This window comes from Sinocyclocheilus anshuiensis, unplaced genomic scaffold (genome assembly GCF_001515605.1).
Source record: "Sinocyclocheilus anshuiensis isolate Anshui unplaced genomic scaffold, SAMN03320099.WGS_v1.1 scaffold119, whole genome shotgun sequence".
NCBI lineage: Eukaryota > Metazoa > Chordata > Actinopteri > Cypriniformes > Cyprinidae > Sinocyclocheilus > Sinocyclocheilus anshuiensis.
Window position 1 is genome coordinate 1023825 of NW_015549581.1, and position 27454 is coordinate 1051278.

Below are 27454 nucleotides of genomic sequence, written 5' to 3' on the forward strand. Positions count from 1 at the left end.
GTCTCTGACTAAAAGTAAAGCTAAGCTAAAACTAAAAACTAACATTTAAGTTAATATTATATGATGTTAATATTACAATAATATATATATATATATATATATATATATATATATATCTCATTATATGCTGTTTTGCTGCTCAAAAAACAATTCTTAGTATTATCAATTTGGAAACGCTGTGCAAGGAAACCATAATGCGTTTTCCAGGATTCTTTGATAAATAGAAAGTTCAAAAGAACATAATTTATTTGAAATAAAAGTAACATTCTAAATGTCTTTTCTGTCACCTTTGATCAATTTAATGCATCCTTGCTGAATCAAAGTAATCTTACTGAGCCTAATCTATATAAAAACATATACATAGGCTACATATTCAATTTTGCCAGTCCAAGGGTGTCAGAACTGCCACTGGTCTTCCTTCAAAACAAATTGGTGCATGACACCCCTGCCTGTTTCTTTCCTGTCTCTCCTCTGCCTCCCCATCATTCATAACCTCCTCCTCTCTCTCCTCTCCATATAAATTGAAGTTAATATTATAAAGGTAATACAATTAAGATTACACTTAAAATGAATAAATACAGTTAATATATAGTTTTTTAATAAAAATTTAATTATAATGTAATGTCAAATTTCATTCAATGAATGAATTAAATGTATATATCTATATATATATATATATGTGTGTGTGTGTGTGTGTATCTCTGACTAAAAGTAAAAATGTATTAAAACTAAAAACTAACATGCAAGTCAATATTGTATGAAGTTAATATTATAATATATAAATATTTGTAATTATTATATTATTATATAACATTTATAAAAGTAAATAAAATTATAAGTAAAACATATTTTTATTATATTTATTATTTGTAAGTTAATATTATATTAGTTCATAAAAGTACACTTAAAATAAAGTTAATATAATATAGTTTTTAAATAAAAATCAATTAATGGAAAGTAAATTAAATAATGTAATGTTAAATTTCATTCAATAAATGAATTAAATGTATATAACTAGAAATACCGCGTTTATTTGCATATAAATTGTAGGACACTACAAAAGAATTAGGAGCACTTTAGTGGCTCTTCGACAGCACTGGCCAATAAAGACTTATGTCTTGTTTTCGGTCAGGGTCACTCTTGTGGTCTGAATGAGTTGTGCTGTTCTCAAAGAACAACAGTGGCGCTTGTAGGATGGGGCGGTTCACTCAACACCCCCCAGAGACGAGCTACAAAAGTGTTTACAACTCAGATCTTAAAGAGCCTGGTCATCCTGAAGTGACTGGTGCATCAGACGCTTTAAAGCACAAAGCTGTTACAAAGAACACTGTTTATGACCCCTGAACACTTTGTTCAGTCCTCAATGAGATCTTTGTCTTTGTGATTCACTATGAAATCCTCCACCCATTGTTCACACTATTCCAAAATGAGAACCATAAAGGAACAAGGTCAAAGTATCACACATCTTGATCTGTGAGCAACATGTCAGTTACAGTCTTTTGAATCAGATGATGAAAAAAAGGGAGAAGAATCATTTTTGGTTCCCCACAGAACCTTTCGGTGAACAGTTCTTAAAGGAACCATTTAAAATTCAAATTCTTCAAAAATTTAAAGAACCATTTTTCCACTGTGAAGAACCTTTTGTGGAATGGAAAGGTTCCATAAATGTCAAAGTTTCTTCATGGAACCAAACAGACCAATAAGGAGGCTGCAAGGAGGCTCATTGCTGATGTATGAGATGGAGAAACACTACCTAAAGTCTCACTGTAGGTTGCTCTCCAACCCTCTGCCGCAACCGATGAGTCTGTAACAAACTCGAGAAACAGGTGCTTGGATGAAGATCTGAGGTTGGGCGGTAGTTCACGTCCACAGAACTTCCCCACTAGTGGGGCCAGAGTGTTCTCTCCATCATACACCGCCACATAGTCATAGCGGCAGGTCGAGGAGGCTTCCAGACTGAAAGAGTTGAACCTATCGGACAGGAAAAAATACATACCGTTGATGATTACTATGGAAATATTGCAGAACAATCTAGTTTCTCAGAAAGTGATACCACTAATGGGAGAGGGGGGTTTCCCTGAAAGAAAGCCTCTAGGGACAAATTATGGGGGAAAGGGTTTCCTGTCTGGCATCAATACAAGATCTCAGTGGGGTTTACTGAACAAAGAAAAAGACAGATGATCAATACCAGAATGCTTTTCTCTCTGGTGGAACATAGCGGGCATGATGGATTCCTAGCAGGATTCAAGCTGTAAGGATTTCTACTTTTATTGTTGTTCTAATTTGGATCTGTGTAGACCAAAGAGAATGTGGTTGAGGACGAGGGTCCGTAAAGAAATGGTAGGTACGAAAGTTAAAAATCTGTAGAACATGAGACTTAGCAATCGATTTTATATGGTTTTATAATGTCAAAACTTGCCCTAAGACATTTCCTTGATTATGTATCGGCATTTATTAAAGGGATAGTTGATCCAAAAATGAAAATTCTGTCATTAATTACTCACCCTCATGTTGTTCCAAACCCTTAAGACCTTCGTTCATCTTTAGAACACAAATTAAGATATTTTTAATGAAATCCGAGAGCTCACCCTACATAGACAGCACAAAAAGTACTCTCATAGCTTCATAAAATTACGGTAGAACCACTGATTTCACATTGACTATTTTAACGATGTCCTTACTACCTTTCTGGGCCTTGAACTTGGTAGTTACGTTGCTGTCTATGCAGGGTCAGAGCTCTCGGATTTCACCACAAACATCTTAATTTGTGTTCTGAAGATGAATGAAGGTCTTACGGGTTTGGAAAGACATGATGGTGGGTAATTATTGACAGAATTTTCATTTTTGGATGAACTATCCCTTAAAAGTTTTAATGACCATTTTTGATCCTTAGAATGTGAATTGTAAATTTGTGAATTGGGACCAAGTTTTGAGTTCTGAAACTTACAAAATGTTTTTGTGTCTATGACAATATGTTTTCAAAACCTAAATAAAACGATTCCTAATGATATGACTTCTTCAAATCACTTAAATTGGATCAAACTCACTTGAGATTAATGACACGGTTGTCACGAACATATATGTAGTATGTGCAGTTGATGTTGTGATGGTAGTTGGTGATAGAATGAGATGGACTGCTGATTGTCCGAGAAGTACCATTAAACACACCACCGCATGCTGTTAAAAACACATGAACACACATATCGATATACAGGTGCATCTCAATAAATTAGAATGTCGTGGAAAAGTTCATTTATTTCAGTAATTCAACTCAAGAGTTGAATTACTGAAATAAATGAACTTTTCCACGACATTCTAATTTATTGAGATGCACCTGTACAGATGTACAGTAACATATACACAGTAATCATATAAACCAACATGTAGGGATGAAATTTATAGGAACAGCCCTAAATGTATTTAAATGTTTTGTTCATGTGCTTGAGGCTGACAGCTATTCTTTGAGAAATTTGGGCTGTCTTCCCATAGAGCACCAAGTCAAAGAGTACTTGACTGTGCATTTCTATTGTGCACCATTTACAGTGAATGAGTTTGTTTGTGGAAGTAACAGTGGAATCTGTTGCAAATGGAATTCTCTTGCATATTTGCATATTCTCCCAAATCCCCTCATATTGTTTGAAAAGTGCAGCGTCCTCTCATTCCAGTGATTCTGCTCATTCCATATTTCTGGGCTCAGTGAATCAGATGATAAACAGCCCACACTTACTCTAGCACACACTTACACTGAAGCCACACCCCCTACACACCTCCATCTAAGCCACATCCTTTATCAGCACATAGTATAGTATACAGAGAACCAAAAAGTATTGCATTAAATGTAGTTTGTTTTGTGGTTGAGGCTTACGTATGGTTCTGTATTCTGCCAGGAAGCCATTGTCATGGATGATAGAATCAGAGTAGAAGTTGATGAGCATTGGTCCAAATGTGGTGAAGATGCCTGGGATGGTATTTCCACAAAGAGTAGCCAAGGGAACACCACTGGTGGTGATGCCACTATAGATCTTTACACCATCATAGACACATGTGGAGTGTGCTAGAGGAGATGGAAATGCATGATTTTTCACTTTACAGAACTGCTGTTATCCTTTGAGTTATTTTTAGATTTCTTATATCAAGATGTATGAAACAATTAGTGATTTTTGAGGAGGAGGCATACCCTCTAACTGGAAACTTTTAAAAGTAAGCACAATCACGGTCTGATCTCCAGCATCAATAATGTAATTACAGTTGGAGCCTCCCGGGTAGTGGTCTGGGTAGTTTGGAGATACGACACGGCCAGTTGAGGCTGTGAAATTGGCCCCACAACCTAAAAGATGATATGAAATAGAGACATTACATTATTTGAATTATTTGACAGGGACTGAAACCTGTTACATACTATACATATGATACATACTAGTGTAGAATGCAGCAGAGAAGCCTTTGCCAGGTGTATCTGAGGACTGGAAACGAGCCGTAATAACATTTCGGGGTGCAATGACTGCAGCAGGGGCTGTAGTGCCACAACCAGTGGCCAAGAGATTCTCATCATTCTGTACATTGTCAGACCACACCTGTCAGATAAATATAGACAGAATATGAAAAATCAATCACCAGATACCAAAAATGCAACATCAGGGAATGGTCATCTGTTTACCTTGATGTAACTGTTTTGACACTGTCCACTTGAGTCTGGGATCTGGAAGTCACTGGCAAAGCCCATCTCTAGATGGTTTCCATCATGGGCGATGATGGTCCAGGAACATTCAGTATTGGCTGGGAAATTCTGAGGATAATTGGGAGATTTGATGGTGCCTGTATCAGCATGGATAATTCCTCCACATCCTGAAGAAGAGAAAGAAATTTGAGGAAAAAAAGTAATTTAATATGTAAAACGCCTACAGAAATTAGACAGGATCTTTATATATATATATATATATATATATATATATACCTGATGAGTCCGTTGACCAGGTGGCAGTAAATCCTCCTCTGGACACTGTATGATCAGCAAGGAACAACACAACTAATTTGTTGGAGCCTGATTGGATAGTTCCTGGAGAGTTGTGGCCACAGTATTGACCAATAACTGGGGATCCTGGTGAGGCTCCATTGAAGATAGTCACTGAATCCCAGGTGCACTGGCTGTGTTCCTCCACTTCAAAGTATGTAAAAGTGAGCTAGAATATATGGAAATTAAGTGACGTTAATGATGAACTTCACTGTTAAGGTTGAAAGAAAACAGTAAAAAACAACTGACCCAAGAAGCAGTCTTGACTTACAATGATAGTGTGGCCCACCGGAGCTTCGAGAAACCAAGTACAGCGGCTCGGGCTGGGGTAGTTATTGGGATATCCAGGGCTAGAGATGGCACCTCCCTCTCCACTTTGTGACCCTCCACATTCTGTGGAAAATCATAGTCAGTTGAGCTCATGCAGAATTTTAAAGAGCAGAGATCCATCTGTTTAAGTGGAACCAGTTGAACAATGGTACCTGAAAAGTAATACGTGGCTTTGAAGCCCAGATCACCCACAGCCTCATCGGACAGGAAGTGAACCCAGAGTTCAGGGGTGGACACTACTATGGGGATCGTAGGAGGGGATTGACCACATAAACGAGCCAAAAGCTCTCCATTCATATCTCCTGAATACGAGGAACAGATAAAACATGCCATAATTGTTTGCTTATCAGCAACAGCTTTAAAGTAAATGGTACACTGGATGGTGTACGTAGTGTTATGTCTCTCTTTCTGCATTTGGAAACTCTTACCCAGTCTGAACTCCAAGTAGTCCCACTCGCAGGTTTGGTGATGCTCTAGATGGAGCTCATCTATTATAACCACAATGGAAGAATTCATATGATGTGGGTTCTGAATCAGCCATTCACAGTTCAGGTTGTTGCTGTAGTTTCCATTGCCAAAGTCAGGCGAGGTGAAGTTTCCAGGTTGACTGAGTATTCCACCACACACTACCAAAAGGACAAAGATTCACCAATCAAATCAGGAGACAAAAATAAGCAAAAAAGTATACACTAAACTCAGAGGTCTTCTATCTCACCTGCTGCCTCTTCTGAAGAGTAATCTGCCGTGAATCCACCATTAGACACAGATGAATCAGTGCTGAAAATTACAAGCATAGTATTCCCAGAAGATTTCAACTGGGTACCAGCAGGGACTGTCCCACATAACCGACCCAAATGTGGGGCACTGGGTGTCAGACCATTGATAACCTACCAACCCAAGAGTCAAAACAGCAAACCAGTGATAAAGCACTGAATTGAACAATATTCAGAGAAAGCAATACATAGTTTAAATGCCCAACTTTTTGATATCTCTAAAACATACACATGACCTTACCTCCACATAGTCAAACATACAGGTGCCATGCTCCTCCAGCCTCAGGTCATTGATCGTAAGAGTGACCCTACGACCGGGAGGAACAGTGATTCTCCAGCGGCATACTCGGCTGTGAGGGTAAAGATTGGGGTAGTTGGGAGATGATATGGTTCCAAATGGTGCGTTCAGATCCCCTCCACATTCTGTAAGAGCAACAATATCATCTTATCACCAGTTACCCAAGGAACTGCTTCATAACCAACAGCATAACTATGTAAGTAATCATGTAGCAAATGTATTATCCAAAATAACTAGTCATGAGCTTTTTGCACAGGACTATATGACCCTAACTGAACACCGTAAAGACACTTGCCTTCGACGCTGGCTTCAAACAATAAACTAAACCCTGCAGCATTCCCGCTGCCATCACTGACAAACTTTACATAGGCAAAACTGTCTCCAGTGTCCAGGGGGGTTGGAACGCTGTTTCCACAGTGTTTCCCCAGCAGGCGACCTGGTAAGTAAGAAAAGGCTAGCTTACTATCCTTAACATTCAGAAAGACTCTCAACTCTCTTTTGTGTAAGGAGGACCCAAACCTGAAGCATTGTATTCACGTATCTCCACATAGTCATTGTTACAATTGGAGGAGCTCTGCAGGTCAAGGGCAGTGTAGGTGAAGGTCAGATAGTGTCCAGTGGGACCTTCCAAGTACCATTCACAGTTAGAGTTGTCTGGATAATTTGAGTCTGGATAACCGGGGCTTCTGATGATACCACTCTGACCAATGTAGGTACCTCCACATGTAGCTAAGAAGGGAAAGGATACTCTTTAAACCATTGAGATCAACCATAGATGGTTGGAATGTCATGGGGATTCGAAATGGATTACCAATGGAGTACTTGGCTTTGAAACCAATATGTGTGATGCTGCCATCAGTTCTGAATCGTATATACATGGTGGTGCCGGATGAATGCTGTGTGGATGGGCGGGTGTTGCCACAAAGTCTGCCCATCAAAGCAGCATCTGATATGGGACCATCACGGATCTCAAGGTAATCATACATACATCTAGGACAGAAGATTGTGATTACATTTAATGGTCAAATGGTTACATGTACCAAAAATAAGCAATTTGATTATTTTAAATATACCCAGTATGAGCCTCAATGTAGAACTCATCCTCAAAGTCAAGCTGTACAGCCTCTCCATTGGGTACAGTGATTATCCATACACAGTCAATATTTTGGGGGTAGTTTGATGGATAATTAGGAGACGTGATGTATCCTGGTGGATCTCCATCATTAAGCTCAATGAGACCACCACAAGCTGGAGACAAGCACAGAGATTTCCTCTTATTATTTTATATTTGTTTTTTTTAATAATCAAATTAATCTAAAATTTCTGGAATATTAGCTAGAAGTATTCACCTGAACTGTGGGCCTCAAATACCAATTTGAAGCCACTCGCCTCATTAGAGCCATCAGAGACAAAGTGGGCATAGAGGCTATTGTCTGTGGTTTGAAATGTGGATGGAACACTGGACCCACAGAGACGTCCTGATAGAGTCGGTGAGTTGCCATCAGGTCCGTTACGTAACTAAAACAAAATAATCAAACTATGATGGTCTTTTCCTTCATACGCTAAAGGACAATTTGCATGATGTACAGGCTCTGTTTTGGAAACAACTTTTTCTATAGTCACTCACCTCCAAGTAGTCACCTGAGCTGCAGTGATCGCCATAACCCTGTATCTGGAAAGGACTTTGGAAGGTTACGGACACTCTAAACCCTGAGGTGACCATTACTTGCCAGTTGCAATTCATGTTGGGCTTGTAGTTCTGTGGATATTGAGGAGAACTTAGGACCCCTCTGTCTGTATGGAGGAACCCACCACAACCTGATGGAGAAGACAAAAAAAAATAGCTCAAACTTAGTTCACAACATCATCATGACAAGAATTTGACTCATGGACTTGTTGTTCACCTCTGGAAAAGGTGGCATTAAAGCCCCTGCCATTAATGCTGCCATCAGAGGTGAATCGAAGGAACATGGCATCACCATTAGAGTGCAGAGAGCCAGGCAGCTCCCGCCCACAAACCTTTGCAATCAGTGGAGACAAGTTGGTGTCACCTTAAAAAAAAAAAACATACCTTATATTAAGTCATGAAAGTCAGTTTTGAGTTGGGATCAAGTCACTTCATATGACAAAACCTACCATCCCTGATGGATAGACTGTCATGGAGACACGAAACCTCATCTTCCATGTCCAGAGAAAGCAGATTAAACTCAACGATAGAATTTGGAGACCGGATCACCCATGAACAGTCAAGATTATGCTGATACAGCTCGGGCCAACCAGGAGAGAATAAGAACTGGGGATTGTCTCCTGTCATCAATGTTCCTCCACATGCTCCTGAAAAGACAAAAAAATAGCAAGCGATTGTGAAATGAGACCAAGCCGCAATGTTTTTCGATTTTGAGCAAGATCTGAGAGGCAGATTTCTTAGGGAACTAACCTGGCTGTATAGTTGGCAAAGGACCGGAGCCCTGAACAGCAGTCCACTCAACCAGGAAGCCTTTTCCTCCAATCACATTGTCAGATTTAAATTCAAGCGTTATAGTGCTGCCTGAACTTCTTACTGGGTTGGGCAGAGTCAGGCCGCAGAACTCACCCATAAGTAAAGCACTGGTGCTGGGACCATCATATATCTAGAGAAGGGAAGCATTGATCTTCAACCTCATCTACATCATATGCCTGCATACACTTATTTTCTGTTAAACCATTATGGCATTTTAAACAAGAGTGCAGACCTTGAGCTTGTCATAATAACAATTGAATAGGTCCTCTATGTCGATGTCCAGGAATTGAATCTGGATGTGGGAATCTGAGTCCACTGTGACGGTCCAGCGGTAGTCTGCATTGTTTGGGTAGGTGCGTGGGTAAAGCGGGGAGGCTATCTGTCCCGAGCTGCCCGTGATGTCATTTCCATACACTGAAGATGCAGAAAAATAGTAAAGATATTCCCATGTAAGATTTTCTAACTTCAGGAGATTTTAACCAGCAAGACTTCCAAGGTTTTTGGTGAACAAAATGACTATTCAGACCCAGGAAACCAGCATTAACCAACATAACCACTCAGGAATAGAATGGAAATACAGGCTAGTCTTAGTTGGTCTTTTCAGTAGGGTCCACATAAAAAAGAAAACGGTAATCTATCGCTCTGACTTACAGTGGGAGAATACTGCTCTAAATCCAGCTCCACTGACTGAGGAGTCAGAGACAAACTTGATCCAAAGAATGTGGCCCATTATAGAGGTGTAGTTGGAAGGAAGGGAATCACCACAGAAACGACCAACCAGAGTACCAGTGGAATGTCCTTCACGAACCTCTAGGTAGTCACTACTGCAGTCTAAACTTTGTTGCAACTGAAACATTCTGCATCACAAAAAGTACAGCATTGTTGGTTTTGATGAATCCACTACATTTGTGAGATTAATGTAACATCCTGATTTGCTTACATGAAGGACAGTTGTAGACGGTTCCCAGGGGAACTGGTGATGGTCCATACACACTCCACATTAGGTGGGTATACATCAGGATAGTTCGGACTGTTAAAAGCACCTGACTCCATATACAGATGTCCCCCACAGCCTGGAAAAACAGGTAACTAAATAGTGTTATACTGCAACCTAACTTGGGTGGAAAATTCATATGTATTTTGAAATAAATACTAAAATCTAACCTGAGGTTGAGGCCATGTAGGTTGCCCTAAAACCTTTCCTCCCTACTGAAGCATCTGAGATGAAGTTTACCACCAGGGCATTGCTGAATGAAGTGACTGGGTGTGGCAACTCATTCCCACAGTAACGACCTGGAAAAAGGTTACTAGTTATTACTAACCATAACTGCATCAGTATTTTCTGAAAAACCAAACAAAATGTGATAAAGTGCCAAAACCTAGATCTAATGCCTGATGTATACACACATATATAGGTGATATCCTATTGTAATCAGAGTATGTCTTTGACGTTTCCTCAAGGAAGAGATTTTATCTTTACCAACAGATGGGGCTTGGTAATTGTCTCCATCCAGGACCTCCACACTATCATGAGAGCAGTTACTATTCACCATCTCAACCTCAAAGTCAGTGAAGGACAAAGTCACATGATTGACTGAAAGAAATATAAGATAGTAGAGATCAGAGAATAAGGCAAGTAGTTTAAAGTACAAAAAGCATTGGTTTTGACTTTGAGATTATGGATGCCAAGTATGACCAGTGGACTTACATGGCTCCTGTGCCTGTATGATCCAACTACAGTTCTGATTGGGTGGGTAAGAATATGGATAACGAGGAGATGCAATCTCACCACCCACATCATCAGCTACTATAGTGGATCCACATGCTGGAAATCAATGAGTAATCAATTAGGTTTAACAATGAAACAAACCATGACAAATTCACAAAACAAAGACTGCACTCACCTTCTGAGAACTGGGCACTGAAGCCTTTACGGTTCTGACTGTGATCTGACCTGAAGCGAACATAGATGACGTTCCTTGTGGACGTAATGGGAGAAGGCCTGGCGACGCCACAAAATTTACCCAGGAGTGGAGAAGACTCATGGTGACCATCATGGATCTAGAGAGTAGAAGTTTGTCCATAAACTGGTTTAAACTGTGATGCATTGGTCTGTAATATCATATCATGAAATCACAAATGTTGCCACCGTGAGCATTAAATTCATCATGTGCACACAGAAAGGTCAGCTACTCACAGCCACGTAATCAAAGCTGCATGAGCTGTGACTTTCGAGATCCAGATCAGTGAAGTTGAAGAAGACTCGATGGCCTACGTCCACTGTGATGACCCAGGAACAGTCCACATTGTCAGGATAGTTGCTGGGATACTGCGGAGAGTGGATCTCTCCATTGGGGGCTGTGACGATCCCTCCACATCCTGCATTTTCAAAGGAAAGATTTTAAGAAGCTCATTAGCAAAGTCTCCAAAATAATGGCATATATAGTGGCATAGTGATGAATTTTCATAATTGACAGTTGACTAACCTCCAGGAACTTCTACCCAGGTTGCGTTGAAGCCTCTGCCACTCACGACGGCATCAGATGTGAATCGAACGGTGACAGTGTTACCTGTGCTGGCCACCTGCAGAGGGTTATTGGGAGGGCGTGTGGTGCAGAGCTGGGCCAATCGTGGGGAGGAGAGGTCAGGCCCTCCGTACACCTGGATAAAGGTCAAAGGTGAGGCGATACTTACAGACTAGCTTTTTTGAAGACCAGGATCATTTCAAAATGTATGAAAGTCACTATTACGTAAAAAAAAAAAAATCAAACCAAGTGGCTTCAAAATGATACTAGCGCTTTTCTTAGACTTAGCTTGACTGTTGATATCATGACTTTTAAACAACTAGTCCCAAAGATAAATGTAATTCTATTAGTAATCGACATTTTCCACCAAGTTCGACTACCAGAAAGTGTGAAAATATCAAATTTGATTGAAATTTTGAACAGTAGCATACATCAACTGTTTTACATTGTGAAATGTTGTGCAAAAAAAGTGTGCTTGTGCTATCTCTCTTTAAGATGAATAACCCTTTCTTTTCATTTATCTCTTATGTGTCCAAATATTGCAAATTTCATTTTGTCTCTGTTGTCTTATTTACTCTACAGTAAGTGATGCGAAAGCAAGCATAGCATGTAATAAGCCATCAGTGCTGGGTAGATTACTTACAAATTGTAGTCTGTTACTGATTCCAAATTACATGACAAAAATTGTAGTTAGTAACTTAATCCATTACATTACACATTTTAGGTAATATAATCAGACTACTTTTTGATTACTTTTAGATTACTTTTAACCTAACTCGTTTATCATTTCTAAATCTGTAATCAATAAAATACAAGTAATCAGTAAAAAAGTAACTGTAGTCTGGTTACAAGTATTTTAAAAATGTAATCTAATCTAATCTAATTACAAGTACTGCAGCTACTTAATTTTTGGAATCTAATTACGTAATCCAGATTACATGTAATCAGTTACTTACTACCCAGCTCTGTAAACCATAGGCCACTAAAATTAATGCCATTTTAAAACAATATCTGGTTTTGGTCTGGCATCTGTGTGGAACAGAAAGTGTGTGTTTGTGTGCATGTGAGACTATCTCTAAGCCCTCTCACTAAGCTCTGATTTCCAGTTAATTTCTGCCCTGTTGGCTCCATTCAGTGCTACAGTGGAGGTCAGCATTCCACAGGTCTACGCTACAAAACAAACACCCACAGAGCCCAGCTGATGCCGACGGGGCATGAGCAGGCACACACCCATATAAACACACACTTGAATTTTGATCTCATAATGCTTACACCTAACACATAACACTTATTAAAGTTAATAATTAAGAATAGATTTTGAGGAATACTTGCACACTTCTAACTGGGCAGTATGTACTGTATACTATAAAAAAAAATAGCATGAAGTATGTAACAATAAGCTCAGTATACAGATTTAGGAAAAACCATGCTTAATATTGTTTCCAGTTCTTTCATCACACTGGGAATTGAGGGTAGTTGAGTGCACTGCATTGTGGGATACATTATCTCATGAAGTAGGCTCAGGTTGCAGATGTAATAGAGTGTATTCAATGCATACATATATTTTTTGCTTACTGTTTTTATTTATTCATTTTTTCATACCTCCAGCTTGTCATAGTTGCAGTCAGGATGATATTCCACATCAAACTCAAGGATGGTGATGGAAATGCTACTTCCAGGGCTTGTTTGGATGTGCCAGATGCACTCACGGTTTGCTGGGTATTTGTCCGGATAGCCTGGGCTGGTGAAAGCACCAGTGGGCCCGAAGAGTTCCCCACCACAACCTGCAGGGGGTAACAGTGAGGTACTTTGACTTTTTCTTCCCCTGTTTTTAATCAGGGATCCACATGAAAGTTCAAAACAGAAATTCTGATTCAAATGTAACAATATTTTGTATGAATATAAGGCGACAAAAAAAGCACATTTTGGACATGTATCATGGTACTAATCAAAGTACCATGGTATTATCATCTTGCATAACTACATTATATTTTGTAGGTTTGGCATTACGTATATTTTGTAACTTGTTTAATGTCAATTCCTGTAAAGTGTGTCTGTGTAAATGTGGTCAGGGATGCTGAAGTGGACAGATAGTTGCATTACAGTGTACAGACAGGAAAAATGCTTCACGTCAAGCTTATCAGAGGAAATATGAAGCCATATTGACCCTCACCGCAAGAAAGGCAGTAGCAACAAGACTAAAATGCGGTCAGTGTAATGTGATATTCACGAAAGATCGGTCAGAACGGATTCATTCTCTCCACCCCCACTGTCTTAATCAATAACATCAATCTCAACAGCGTCCACAGGTCTGTGAGAGGACAAAGGAAAGGTGGAGCTACTTTTTAATTTTTAAAATGGATCAAGTGGCTTGTAGCCATGAAATGCTTTGTTGAATTGAGGAATTTCTCCAGCACCTGCATTATTTATCCCACAGTTTCATGTTTGAACTTTCTCTTATTATAGGGACATTTCTATCTCTTCCATCCTCGTGTCTTTTCCGATTGTTTTTATTCTTTGTTTGTCATTTTTCTCTCCCTCAGCAAGGTTTTTACAGCTGCAAAACAGTGCTGTGCATGTTACATAATAACATTACAGTGTTCATTCTCTACACATTGTGTCCATGGAAACCAAGACCATTTCCTTCCAAAAAATGACATCATCACAGACAGAGGTGCATGAATAATTAAAGGTTCAGAGCGTACGTCTCTCCCTCTCTTACTGTGATCCTGCTCTCTGTGCAAAAATAACAGTCCACACCCTTCAGCAATGTTACTCGATGTCTCACAAGCACAAGGACAGAGAAACATACACACAAAACATCAGTTAGTGTGGGTTATCACACTAATAGATGGCTCACTATCTGACACATTTATGTCTTGGTGTTTCTTCTTTGATATACAAGTAAATTTAATATCTGTAATGAAATTAAATGGATTCTCTGTTTTACTGTGAACAGTTCATTTATGTTAGGTGTGACATAGTAAGAGTTAAACAGGTGTGTCGCCTAAGACAGAGAGCAAGGACAGAGCTTTATTAGTCTGTTCTCTCTAGAGGAGCGTGTAGCCTTGTTTTCCACATATTCATTCTGGAACAGATTTTTGCTGGAAATAAGCTAATACATGTGCAGAAAATCCACTACAAATCCCAAAATTCTACAGCAACAGCAGTTGCTACATTTAATCTTTCCTTTCTTTCTTTGCTAGATTCAGTCATCACTGGTAATCAGCTCTTTCCCTGCTGGCCAATCAAAGTGAAGCTTTCCTAAGTGATGTCACTGCATTGCCCATTAGGACTGCTATTTCTCTTAGAGATTTAGAGACTACAGGTCACTGACTTCTGGCTGCCCAACAGTGGCTTTGTATATGTTATTTCCTTCTGTTCTGAGTAGCTCATCTGTCTTTCCACTGTCATACACATTTAGATGTTTCACACAATGCTTTGAGGCTGGCACAGGTCCTCAAAAACCTTTCCATGAATGTGGTACTTTCCATGAATACCCAACTTTCCATGAAGTCCCAAGAAGTTTAAGCTCTATTTTTGTACTTTATTCATGGAAAGCATACGATCAGCTGTGTATTGTTGGATCTTACCATTCTGGTACCAGTCCATCTGAAAGCCTCTGTATGAGACAGACATGTCGGAGCGGAACACAATGTGGAGGCTGGTACCAGTGGTGGTGCTGGCTGGAGGAGGCGTGTTCCCACAGAACGTACCAATCAGAGTAGCCTGATCGTTTGGACCATCATAGAGCTAGACAGGAACAGAAAGTGAGATTAATTATACAATACTTTCTGGTCTTTACAGTAAAAGATAGTTCTGTCATGTTATATAATACATACTATAATAGATCTTTCATGACTTTATTTTAGCTAATTGCCAAGGGAACATTTTCATTTAGTTTAACATGAACCACTAAATAACTAAAACTGAAATAAAAATCAGTAAAAACTATATTATGGAAGCCCGCTTTCACCATGGAATAAATAAAAAAGGTAATTGTGACTTTTTATATCTCACAATTCTGACTTTATTACATAGAATTGCAACTTTATTTCTCATTACGACCAACTACGAGTTTATTACGAGTTTATATCCTACAAATCTGACTTTTTTTCTCACAATTTTGAGTTTATTTTCCAATTCTGAAGAAGGACCTAGTTTAAATTTGGAAATTATCCAAAAATCCAGACTATATTTCTGACATTGTTTGTGACACAAAAATGGACAATTACTTAAAATTGTAAAATTAATAAATTTTGTTGAGAAAATGTACACAGCTGTCAAACCATATCAAAACCATTCACATATTGCTAAGTGCAGTGACTGATTGTGTAATGTCATAACCTTAACAAAATAACAAGAAAATAAAACAAAAGGTGAAAACTTAGTGAATTTGAAAACTGAAGTCAGATTAAAGTGCGAAATATTGTTTCTCCTGCAGTATGTCTCAAGAATCAGTGACCTTTCACAGGAAATACAACCAATGACATCACATCAGTAATTCAGACCATCTGTTCTACTGCCTTAGGAACAAAAGTGTGCTGTAATATTGTTGGCTTGTGCACAAAATCTCACATTCCTTAAGGAAAAGGTCATCAGAGTCCAAAATATCCAACACAACTGTCTATGTATTTATCCAGCTGATGAATGCCTATCTATGGCATGAGGTTTATGAAAACAGAGCATAGCCTTTCTCAAGGCTGCCTGAGGGAAAAGACAAAAACTCAACATCTCTACAAAAGGCCCCAATGATGTCATCACTGTTTGGATCGCCATGGTGATGAGTGAACGGAGAGGAACTCAAAGTACCCATTGTACATTTCAAAGACTCTGCCAGTAAATCACTGTAGTGTAACTGAATGACTTGAGCCCTTCACGGAGAAATAATAAGATAATACAAGCTTGAAAAGACATGTAGATGGTCCTCGAGTCAGAAAAACCAACGTTCACAACCTATTTAAACTTCTCAACGTGACATATTTCTGAGCAAAACAACATATTTGATGAGAAAATGGGCGGGGCTTGAGTCCATCCATCAGGAACTGATTGGATCATGAATAGTGGGCGTTCCATATCAGAATAAAGCCGAACTGAAAGCTAAAGGTCAAGTTCACCATCAAGAGCATCTCAATGCATCCTTTTCTTATTCACATCTATTGTTATTTCTCTAACCTTTTCAAGATTTCAGGCAGGAAGTAGCCTAAAACGATGCCTAAATGGCTAATTGGCTTTTAGTTAATATTAACATCCTGTGTGACCTTTGTGATCTCAACCATTAAAGGAAAGACACTTCAGAGACATGCAAAATATGACCAGAAAGTCTATTAAGAAAGCAGATATGGTCCATTTTAATTTCATGTAGACTTTCAGCAGCAAAATTGGGTACAGTTTAAGATGAGGCTTGACAAAGCATGTGCTGACCTTCACATAGTCATAGGCACATCCAACGTGGTGCTCCACCTCAAAGGTTATAAAAGTGTAGTTGATGGTGTTGCCCATGGAGGCCTGGATGGTCCAGCTGCAGTTGGCACGAGATGGGTAGTCATTGGGGAAGTTCAAGCTCTCAATCTTTCCCCGGCTCCGGTTGGCGATCAGCACACCCTGGCAAACTACAGGAGAAAAGCCCGTCTTGATTAACAACATGAGCTGGGAAGAATTATGTAACATCAAGAACTTTTGGGGAATATTTACACCGATTTTAAGGCAGGAATACATTAAAACTGGTGGCATCTTGCCATAACGGCTAAAGCTGGATTTGACCCTGCAGTAAAGTTTTAGAGTCTGGGAAACACACTGGCATGTGGCCACTGACAGCCAAAGAAAAGGCAAAAGACTGAGAGAATGCACAAAAGAAGATAGATAGTGCTGCACTGAGCTCTAAACTGTGACATTTCACCTCCACAAACATAATTAAAACAAGACTAAAAAGCAGAGAGCCAAAACAAGTCAGTGTCCTCTGGGTGAACTCAACTGCCAAATACAAAAACGTACGATTTAAAACCACAGCATTGCAGTAATGTTTAATTATTCACTTACAAAAAAAGTACCATGTTATTCCCATGTTTTTGGGAATACACCATGGTAATACCATGGTATTCTTTTTTTAAGTACCATTGAAATATCATGGAATACACTGCAAATATGGTTGTCTCACTCAGTATTTTTGTCTTGTTTTTCAGTACAAATTTCTTTCTTATAACTTTCAGATCTTTCAAATAACTTTCATAAATCAAGATACAAAATGACACAAGATCATTAAAGGGATAGTTCACCCAAAAATGTTTAAAAAAATGAAATTTTTTTCTTATGCTGAACAAAGAAGATATTTTGAAGAATGCTGGTAATCAAACTGTTGATGGTCCCCATTGACTTCCATAGTATTTCTTTCACATAGTCATAGGCACATCCAACGTGGTGCTCCACCTCAAAGGTTATAAAAGTGTAGTTGATGGTGTTGCCCATGGAGGCCTGGATGGTCCAGCTGCAGTTGGCACGAGATGGGTAGTCATTGGGGAAGTTCAAGCTCTCAATCTTTCCCCGGCTCCGGTTGGCGATCAGCACACCCTGGCAAACTACAGGAGAAAAGCCCGTCTTGATTAACAACATGAGCTGGGAAGAATTATGTAACATCAAGAACTTTTGGGGAATATTTACACCGATTTTAAGGCAGGAATACATTAAAACTGGTGGCATCTTGCCATAACGGCTAAAGCTGGATTTGACCCTGCAGTAAAGTTTTAGAGTCTGGGAAACACACTGGCATGTGGCCACTGACAGCCAAAGAAAAGGCAAAAGACTGAGAGAATGCACAAAAGAAGATAGATAGTGCTGCACTGAGCTCTAAACTGTGACATTTCACCTCCACAAACATAATTAAAACAAGACTAAAAAGCAGAGAGCCAAAACAAGTCAGTGTCCTCTGGGTGAACTCAACTGCCAAATACAAAAACGTACGATTTAAAACCACAGCATTGCAGTAATGTTTAATTATTCACTTACAAAAAATGTACCATGTTATTCCCATGTTTTTGGGAATACACCATGGTAATACCATGGTATTCTTTTTTTAAGTACCATTGAAATATCATGGAATACACTGCAAATATGGTTGTCTCACTCAGTATTTTTGTCTTGTTTTTCAGTACAAATTTCTTTCTTATAACTTTCAGATCTTTCAAATAACTTTCATAAATCAAGATACAAAATGACACAAGATCATTAAAGGGATAGTTCACCCAAAAATGTTTAAAAAAATGATTTTTTTTTCTTATGCTGAACATAAAAGAAGATATTTTGAAGAATGCTGGTAATCAAACTGTTGATGGTCCCCATTGACTTCCATAGTATTTCTTTCCCTACTGTGGAAGTCAATGGGGACCAATAACTGTTTGGTTCTTCAAAATGTCTTCTTTTGTGTTCAACATAGAAATTAAATGTATACAGCTTTGGAACGACATTTTTGGGTGAACTATTCCTTTATTTATTTATTTAAATCTTTTAAAAAAATCAAAGTATCAAAATTAAGTGAGTTTTTACTTAAAAAAGGAAAAGATTCTGACGATGAAAAACAAAAAGTTCAGTTAACATTATTTTTTCTTCCTCGTTAGATATTTCTCGTTTTTAGGCATAAACTCAAATTTGATCATTTTTCAGAAAACAAAAATCAAGCCATTTTGCTTCTCAAGCAAATGTATCTTGATTTAAGAATGTTTACTGTACTGTAAAGACAAAAATAAAAAATTTTTTTGCAGTGTATGAATATGTTCCATAGTAGAAATGTACAAAATTTACACTTTACACCTTCTGTATACCATAAAACTGCCACAATACTTTTTTGTAAGAGTTTGAATCAAATGTAAATAAAAAAACTATATTTATACTAGTGCTGTCAAACGATTAATCACGATTAATCACATCCAAAATAAAAGTTTTTCTTTACATTATATATGTGTGTGTACTGTGTATATGTATTACGTATATATAAATACACATACATAGAGTATATATTTTGAAAATATTTGCATGTATTTACATGTATATATTTATATTTGTATAATTTATATTATATATAAATATATAAACGTAACATATATTTCTTAAATATATACATGGATGTGTGTATATTTATATATACACAATAAATATGCACAGTACACACACATATATAATGTAAAGAAAAACTTTTATTTTTGAGGCGATTGATCACAATTAATCTTTTGACAGCACTAAATTTATACGTTTTTTTCGGGGTTTTCTGGTTTGGTCACTCACTGGTTTGGTAGTTAGCCAGAAATCCGCCTGTGTGGATGATGCTGTCTGTACGTAGCTTCACATACATGTTCTCTCGAGAGGAGCTGATGGGAGGAGGAATCTGATTTCCACACAGTTTGGCCAGCTCAGGAGAACTGGTGCTGTCGCCATCATACACCTGGTAAAACATATACACATCAAGGAAAGATTCCAACTCAATACCTTTCAATAGCGAACTCTACAATTGTGTAGTAAATCGTCTAATTCGATGCTCTCTGACCGCCAAGTAGTCGTAGTAGCAGTTGATGCTGTTCTCCAGGTGAAAGTCTCCAAAGCTGAGCTCCACTGTGCTTCCTGCACTGGTTTTGATGTGCCAGTAGCATTCGGCGTTGGCGTGATACGGCAGGGGGTAGTTGGGAGAGGTGAAACCTCCCACACTTGTTGTCAACGTCCCACCGCAACCTATAACAGAGACACATGGTAAGTCTGAGATGGTGTAATATAGTCCACTGACCTTCTTATGCAAAATGGAATGCAAACTCCAATCAAATTGGCGTGAGATTTCTGGGACTCTGGGTTTTAACCGGTCCTCTGGGAAACAATATTGTGTGTATAAGCTAGCAGGTTGATATTAGCGCTCGATATGAGCAATTCTGAGGAATAAATATTTGCTGGTTTGCAAGGTTTGTCCCATTAAATATTGTAAAGACATTTAGATTTTTGTCTGAGGCGCTTAATAGCAACTAATCTACAGCAGACTATCAATACCTCTGGAACAGTGTTGTTCCAACATTTTAAACTATTGTTTTCTTTATAAAAAATAAATTTGAAATAAAATAAAATATAAATATTACATAAAAAACAAGAAAAAATGTTGCTTTGGCAACTAACTGAAAATAAGTTTAAGCTGAAGCACTAAAATTGCTAAAACAAACTATAAATTAAAATAGTATAAATATTATTACATTTTAAATAATCAATGAATAAATGCATACAAACATACATAAAATAAATAAAGCCAAACAGAACCATTACAAAAAGTATGAAAATGGAAAAAGCACATTAAAAAAATCATTTTATTTTTTGAAATAAATCTGACATAAAAATTAAATATAAATATTAGACTAAAAGCTTTAACTTAAAAACAAACAAAAATGAGAATGTTGCCTTGGCAACTAATTGAAATAAAATAAGTTTAAATTAAAGTACTAAAATTTATAAAACAATAAAACTATAAATCATATATAATAAATTATATTATAAAGTATTAAACAAAGTATTAAAGCAAATATTTGAAAATAAGTAATAAAAAGTTAAAAGTAAAATAAAAACTGAAAATGTATATATAAAAAAAAAGAAAAAGATCACTGATTTGGATATAGAAATTATGATCACAAAGTCTACAGTCCAAATTACGTATCTGCCCGAAAACAGCACAAAAAAAAAAAAATCAAATCGCAGTTGGTCATTTAAATGGCAGTTCTACTCCTGACTTCATGTCAACAGTCTGGCTGATATTCATCTGATTCAATACACAAGTACACAACAGGAAATGCATACCTGTCTGTGTGCCATCCCAGTGGGCTTTGAATCCCCTGTAGGTGAGTGAGTGGTCAGATCTGAACTTCAGCCACAGTCTGTTGCTATGTGACACTATGATGGGTGGACCATTTGTTCCGCAATATTTACCAATCAGGGGGGATGTTTCATAGCCTCCATCTCTGTAAAAGAAAGGAAAGTGTTTGAAAACCAAAAAGTGACCAAATCAATGACCCAAGATGCTGGAAAAGTTCCTCACCTGATCTCTAAATAGTCAAAACCACAGGAACTGAACCCCTCCAGCTCAAAATCTGTGATATTCAGCATGATCTGCATGTTGACTTCCACTATGATTTTATACACACACTCCCGATTGTTGGGGTAATTGTCAGGGTAGTTGGGTGAGCTGAACTCCCCGGTGGGTGACCTAAACACCTCACTGCAATCTGCATAGACAAAACATGAGATATGAGACAACATTTTGTTCCTTTGTATATCTCTACATACAGTGAAATGACAATAAAGCTCACTTGACTTGACCTGAAAAAGGTCAGTCTTTTAAAACCCAAGCTTCACTATGAGGCCTGTACTTTCATGGCTTTTCAAATGAACTATTCCTTTATTTATTTATTTAAATTTTTTAAAAATTAATTGAGTTTTTACTTAAAAAAGGAAAAGATTCTGACGATGAAAAACAAAAAGTTCAGTTAACATTATTTTTTCTTCCTCGTTAGATATTTCTCGTTTTTAGGCATAAACTCAAATTTGATCATTTTTCAGAAAACAAAAATCAAGCCATTTTGCTTCTCAAGCAAATGTATCTTGATTTAAGAATTTTTACTGTACTGTAGAACAAGACAAAAATACTAAGTAAAAAATTTTTTTGCAGTGTATGAATATGTTCCATAGTAGAAATGTACAAAATTTACACCTGATACTATCTGTATACCATAAAACTGCCACAATACTTTTTTGTAAGAGTTTGAATCAAATGTAAATAAAAAAACTATATTTATACTAGTGCTGTCAAACGATTAATCACGATTAATCACATCCAAAATAAAAGTTTTTCTTTACATTATATATGTGTGTGTACTGTGTATATGTATTACGTATATATAAATACACATACATAGAGTATATATTTTGAAAATATTTGCATGTATTTACATGTATATATTTATATTTGTATAATTTATATTATATATAAATATATAAACGTAACATATATTTCTTAAATATATACATGGATGTGTGTATATTTATATATACACAATAAATATGCACAGTACACACACATATATAATGTAAAGAAAAACTTTTATTTTTGAGGCGATTGATCACAATTAATCTTTTGACAGCACTAAATTTATACATTTTTTTCGGGGTTTTCTGGTTTGGTCACTCACTGGTTTGGTAGTTAGCCAGAAATCCGCCTGTGTGGATGATGCTGTCTGTACGTAGCTTCACATACATGTTCTCTCGAGAGGAGCTGATGGGAGGAGGAATCTGATTTCCACACAGTTTGGCCAGCTCAGGAGAACTGGTGCTGTCGCCATCATACACCTGGTAAAACATATACACATCAAGGAAAGATTCCAACTCAATACCTTTCAATAGCGAACTCTACAATTGTGTAGTAAATCGTCTAATTCGATGCTCTCTGACCGCCAAGTAGTCGTAGTAGCAGTTGATGCTGTTCTCCAGGTGAAAGTCTCCAAAGCTGAGCTCCACTGTGCTTCCTGCACTGGTTTTGATGTGCCAGTAGCATTCGGCGTTGGCGTGATACGGCAGGGGGTAGTTGGGAGAGGTGAAACCTCCCACACTTGTTGTCAACGTCCCACCGCAACCTATAACAGAGACACATGGTAAGTCTGAGATGGTGTAATATAGTCCACTGACCTTCTTATGCAAAATGGAATGCAAACTCCAATCAAATTGGCGTGAGATTTCTGGGACTCTGGGTTTTAACCGGTCCTCTGGGAAACAATATTGTGTGTATAAGCTAGCAGGTTGATATTAGCGCTCGATATGAGCAATTCTGAGGAATAAATATTTGCTGGTTTGCAAGGTTTGTCCCATTAAATATTGTAAAGACATTTAGATTTTTGTCTGAGGCGCTTAATAGCAACTAATCTACAGCAGACTATCAATACCTCTGGAACAGTGTTGTTCCAACATTTTAAACTATTGTTTTCTTTATAAAAAATAAATTTGAAATAAAATAAAATATAAATATTACATAAAAAACAAGAAAAAATGTTGCTTTGGCAACTAACTGAAAATAAGTTTAAGCTGAAGCACTAAAATTGCTAAAACAAACTATAAATTAAAATAGTATAAATATTATTACATTTTAAATAAATCAATGAATAAATGCATACAAACATACATAAAATAAATAAAGCCAAACAGAACCATTACAAAAAGTATGAAAATGGAAAAAGCACATTAAAAAAATCATTTTATTTTTTGAAATAAATCTGACATAAAAATTAAATATAAATATTAGACTAAAAGCTTTAACTTAAAAACAAACAAAAATGAGAATGTTGCCTTGGCAACTAATTGAAATAAAATAAGTTTAAATTAAAGTACTAAAATTAATAAAACAATAAAACTATAAATCATATATAATAAATTATATTATAAAGTATTAAACAAAGTATTAAAGCAAATATTTGAAAATAAGTAATAAAAAGTTAAAAGTAAAATAAAAACTGAAAATGTATATATAAAAAAAAAGAAAAAGATCACTGATTTGGATATAGAAATTATGATCACAAAGTCTACAGTCCAAATTACGTATCTGCCCGAAAACAGCACAAAAAAAAAAAAATCAAATCGCAGTTGGTCATTTAAATGGCAGTTCTACTCCTGACTTCATGTCAACAGTCTGGCTGATATTCATCTGATTCAATACACAAGTACACAACAGGAAATGCATACCTGTCTGTGTGCCATCCCAGTGGGCTTTGAATCCCCTGTAGGTGAGTGAGTGGTCAGATCTGAACTTCAGCCACAGTCTGTTGCTATGTGACACTATGATGGGTGGACCATTTGTTCCGCAATATTTACCAATCAGGGGGGATGTTTCATAGCCTCCATCTCTGTAAAAGAAAGGAAAGTGTTTGAAAACCAAAAAGTGACCAAATCAATGACCCAAGATGCTGGAAAAGTTCCTCACCTGATCTCTAAATAGTCAAAACCACAGGAACTGAACCCCTCCAGCTCAAAATCTGTGATATTCAGCATGATCTGCATGTTGACTTCCACTATGATTTTATACACACACTCCCGATTGTTGGGGTAATTGTCAGGGTAGTTGGGTGAGCTGAACTCCCCGGTGGGTGACCTAAACACCTCACTGCAATCTGCATAGACAAAACATGAGATATGAGACAACATTTTGTTCCTTTGTATATCTCTACATACAGTGAAATGACAATAAAGCTCACTTGACTTGACCTGAAAAAGGTCAGTCTTTTAAAACCCAAGCTTCACTATGAGGCCTGTACTTTCATGGCTTTTCAAATTGGATTTTCATATCCAATTACTGCAATAAAATTATACCTGTGCTTGCATTGATGGAGACATAATCAGCAGAAAAGCCTTCCGCAGACAGACTGGAGTCAGAGACTAGCAGGACGGTCATCAGACTATCAGTGCTGGTTAGAGATGGAGGAACGGAGCGCCCACAGAACCTGTGCACAAAATAACCAACATTTTCCAACATATTCATTTACAAATCTTCAATTAAGGGATGTCTGTGGCCTAAATCGTCAAATGTCTTGGTTTACCTGCCCATAAGAGTGCCAGTCAGCGCTGTGCCATTATCGTAGACATCCACATAGTCGTATGCGCAGTTGGTGTGATACTCCAGGTTGAAGGTTGTGAATGACAGACGGATGAGGTTGCCAGGCTCAACGGAGATGTACCAGGTACAATTGGCTCCATGAGGGTAGTCAGTGGGATGTCCTGGGCTGGTGAATGAACCTGTTGGTTCTGTAAGAGTCTCTCCACAACCTGCAAAAATGAACACAAGTGTTGAAATCATTTGAACATGCTTTAATCAATGGAGAAAGAGTATGTGCTGCTTATTGTGGGAATCAAACCATGAACCTTACGGTTTCCAGGCCAGATCTTTAACCAGTATTTCTCACCATCACTGGTCTACCAATGTCGATTCACCAAATATTAGCATGAACACAGAAAGCTCAACTCAGTTGATTCCAATAAAGTTTGACATTAGCATGTTGCCAAGCTAACAACTAAATACTCAAACATCATATTAGTCAACTTTTAAATTAGTTTTCATTACTGAATGAAATATATTTATAATATAGTCATCAGCCATCTTGGACTAACTTTTCCACTAATTTATTGCATCTCAAAACAATGGTGGCCAAAATTTTGTTTTTTTACAAAAATAGTATGGCGTCGTGTGGGTGAGCGGTTTGCTGATGTCAATGTTGTGGATCGAGTAGCCCATGATGGCGGTGGGGTTATGGTATGGGCAGGTGTATGTTATGGACAAAGAACACAGGTGCATTTTATTGATGGCATTTTGAATGCACAGAGATACCGTGACGAGATCCTGAGGCCCATTGTTGTGCCATTCATACAAGACCATCATCTCATGTTGCAGCATGATAATGCACGGCCCCATGTTTCAAGACACCTGTGCAATAATCATGCTGTCTAATCAGCATCTTGATATGCCACACCTGTGAGGTGGATGGATTATCTCGGCAAAGGAGAAGTGCTCACTAACACAGATTTAGACAGATTTGTGAACAATATCTGAGAGAAATAGGCCTTTTGTGTACATAGAAAAAGTCTTAGATCTTTTATATATATATATAAAATTTTATTTGTTTATTTTTTTAAATAAATAAAATACTGTAAATACTACAATAAAACCTGTTAATTGGTTAATTGTAAGTTACGTTGCCATATACGGTGAAAAACTGTAAAATCATATTATTTGTAATTTTACTGTAAAATACTGTGAAATGTATGGTTTTTGGAGATACCAGCTATGAATTATTAATTATATTTTGTGAATTATTTTTTATGTTTGTTACCAGTAATGTGCATTTGGGTATTTAGTGTTATTTAGTTAATGTTATTGCATTGTTATTTACTGCAAATTGAACAGAATATTTTTTACAGTGAACATCTTTCATGTTGAGAATGTGCCTGTTTGGTCTTGGTAGGCAGCTCACTAGGCAGTATATATAATATATTTGAACAAGCTACTGTACATTCGAAAACAACAAAACAATAGTTCACCTTGCTCTGCAGATGCAAACTCAGCAGTGAAACCATGGTTGGAGACAGATGAATCTGTTTTGAAGCGGATGAACATGGACCTCTGGGTGGACTCCAGCATGGGAGGCATGTTAATTCCACAGTATCGACCAATCAGAGGGGAGTCTATGCTGGGACCATCTCTCACCTGAGTAAAGAGTGACGTTTCAGAAGAAATGTAAAGTGTAATCTGTATGTTGGCTGAATAGGATTCGCACAATGCTAATGTTGTACCTCAACATAATCGAAGACGCATGTGCTGCTTCCCTCAACGTCAAAGGTGAGGAAGTTGAGAGTGACCACATAGCCCTCGGGCTGGTTAATGACCCACTCGCACACTTTGTTGTGGGGATAGGGGTCAGGGTGCAAGGGAGTGCGAATCTGACCGCTTCCAGAGAGGGTTCCTCCACAAGCTAGAGAAAACAGTTCAATTCTGAGATCACAAACTTTATATATCATACTAATATTAAATTATGTTCATTAAAGCTTTAACATATTTGCTATCCAATATTGTGTTTAATCTTAGACAGGACACAGGAAGTAAGGTAAACTGTTAGGGGCTGTTCACACAGAATGTGGTTTTGCATTCCCCAGTGCTGCTTTATCATGGTTTTGTTTTTATGTAAAAATGTATGGATGTGATTGAGCGTTGCACTCATGTCTCGTCTTTTGGAGCGTCTCTTACATGACAGCGTTCTAAAACCACAGCACTCAAAAGTCAAAAGAAGTTGAAGCTTTAAAAACTGCATCTCTAGACCTTGCTTTTTTTTCCCCACTGCCCTGCCAAAACATGTTCTATGTGAATGGCCCCTTAGGGAGCGTGTTTTCTTTGCAGCATACATTGTTCCACCAAATGAATCACACATATTCCGAAAAAAACAAAACACTTAAAATGTAAAATGCAATATAATT

The 27454-nt window shown here is 37.6% G+C and overlaps 1 protein-coding gene across 1 annotated transcript in view; it reads right to left on the reverse strand.

Moving 5' to 3' along the window:
* cubn (cubilin (intrinsic factor-cobalamin receptor)) overlaps positions 1-27454 on the reverse strand; it is a 43461-nt gene that overhangs the window by 5041 nt on the left and 10966 nt on the right. Inside the window, exons 18-63 of the mRNA XM_016445971.1 lie at positions 26777-26955; positions 26525-26690; positions 25030-25255; positions 24803-24933; positions 24417-24603; positions 24179-24339; positions 22898-23079; positions 22639-22795; positions 21489-21675; positions 21251-21411; positions 19971-20152; positions 19712-19868; positions 17845-18012; positions 16862-17049; positions 15031-15190; positions 13040-13221; positions 11399-11573; positions 11110-11291; positions 10817-10973; positions 10621-10737; positions 10393-10506; positions 10077-10205; positions 9853-9985; positions 9564-9769; positions 9145-9326; positions 8850-9042; positions 8549-8746; positions 8317-8463; positions 8040-8230; positions 7762-7930; positions 7486-7660; positions 7224-7402; positions 6932-7141; positions 6708-6848; positions 6356-6537; positions 6057-6228; positions 5770-5967; positions 5494-5643; positions 5283-5404; positions 4955-5180; positions 4658-4845; positions 4418-4574; positions 4178-4327; positions 3866-4054; positions 3048-3177; positions 1784-1971 (exon numbers count right to left, since the gene is read on the reverse strand). Of these exons, the coding sequence (XP_016301457.1) occupies positions 1784-1971; positions 3048-3177; positions 3866-4054; positions 4178-4327; positions 4418-4574; positions 4658-4845; positions 4955-5180; positions 5283-5404; positions 5494-5643; positions 5770-5967; positions 6057-6228; positions 6356-6537; positions 6708-6848; positions 6932-7141; positions 7224-7402; positions 7486-7660; positions 7762-7930; positions 8040-8230; positions 8317-8463; positions 8549-8746; positions 8850-9042; positions 9145-9326; positions 9564-9769; positions 9853-9985; positions 10077-10205; positions 10393-10506; positions 10621-10737; positions 10817-10973; positions 11110-11291; positions 11399-11573; positions 13040-13221; positions 15031-15190; positions 16862-17049; positions 17845-18012; positions 19712-19868; positions 19971-20152; positions 21251-21411; positions 21489-21675; positions 22639-22795; positions 22898-23079; positions 24179-24339; positions 24417-24603; positions 24803-24933; positions 25030-25255; positions 26525-26690; positions 26777-26955 (7824 nt within the window). The remainder of the gene's footprint in view (positions 1-1783; positions 1972-3047; positions 3178-3865; positions 4055-4177; positions 4328-4417; positions 4575-4657; positions 4846-4954; positions 5181-5282; positions 5405-5493; positions 5644-5769; positions 5968-6056; positions 6229-6355; positions 6538-6707; positions 6849-6931; positions 7142-7223; positions 7403-7485; positions 7661-7761; positions 7931-8039; positions 8231-8316; positions 8464-8548; positions 8747-8849; positions 9043-9144; positions 9327-9563; positions 9770-9852; positions 9986-10076; positions 10206-10392; positions 10507-10620; positions 10738-10816; positions 10974-11109; positions 11292-11398; positions 11574-13039; positions 13222-15030; positions 15191-16861; positions 17050-17844; positions 18013-19711; positions 19869-19970; positions 20153-21250; positions 21412-21488; positions 21676-22638; positions 22796-22897; positions 23080-24178; positions 24340-24416; positions 24604-24802; positions 24934-25029; positions 25256-26524; positions 26691-26776; positions 26956-27454) is intronic.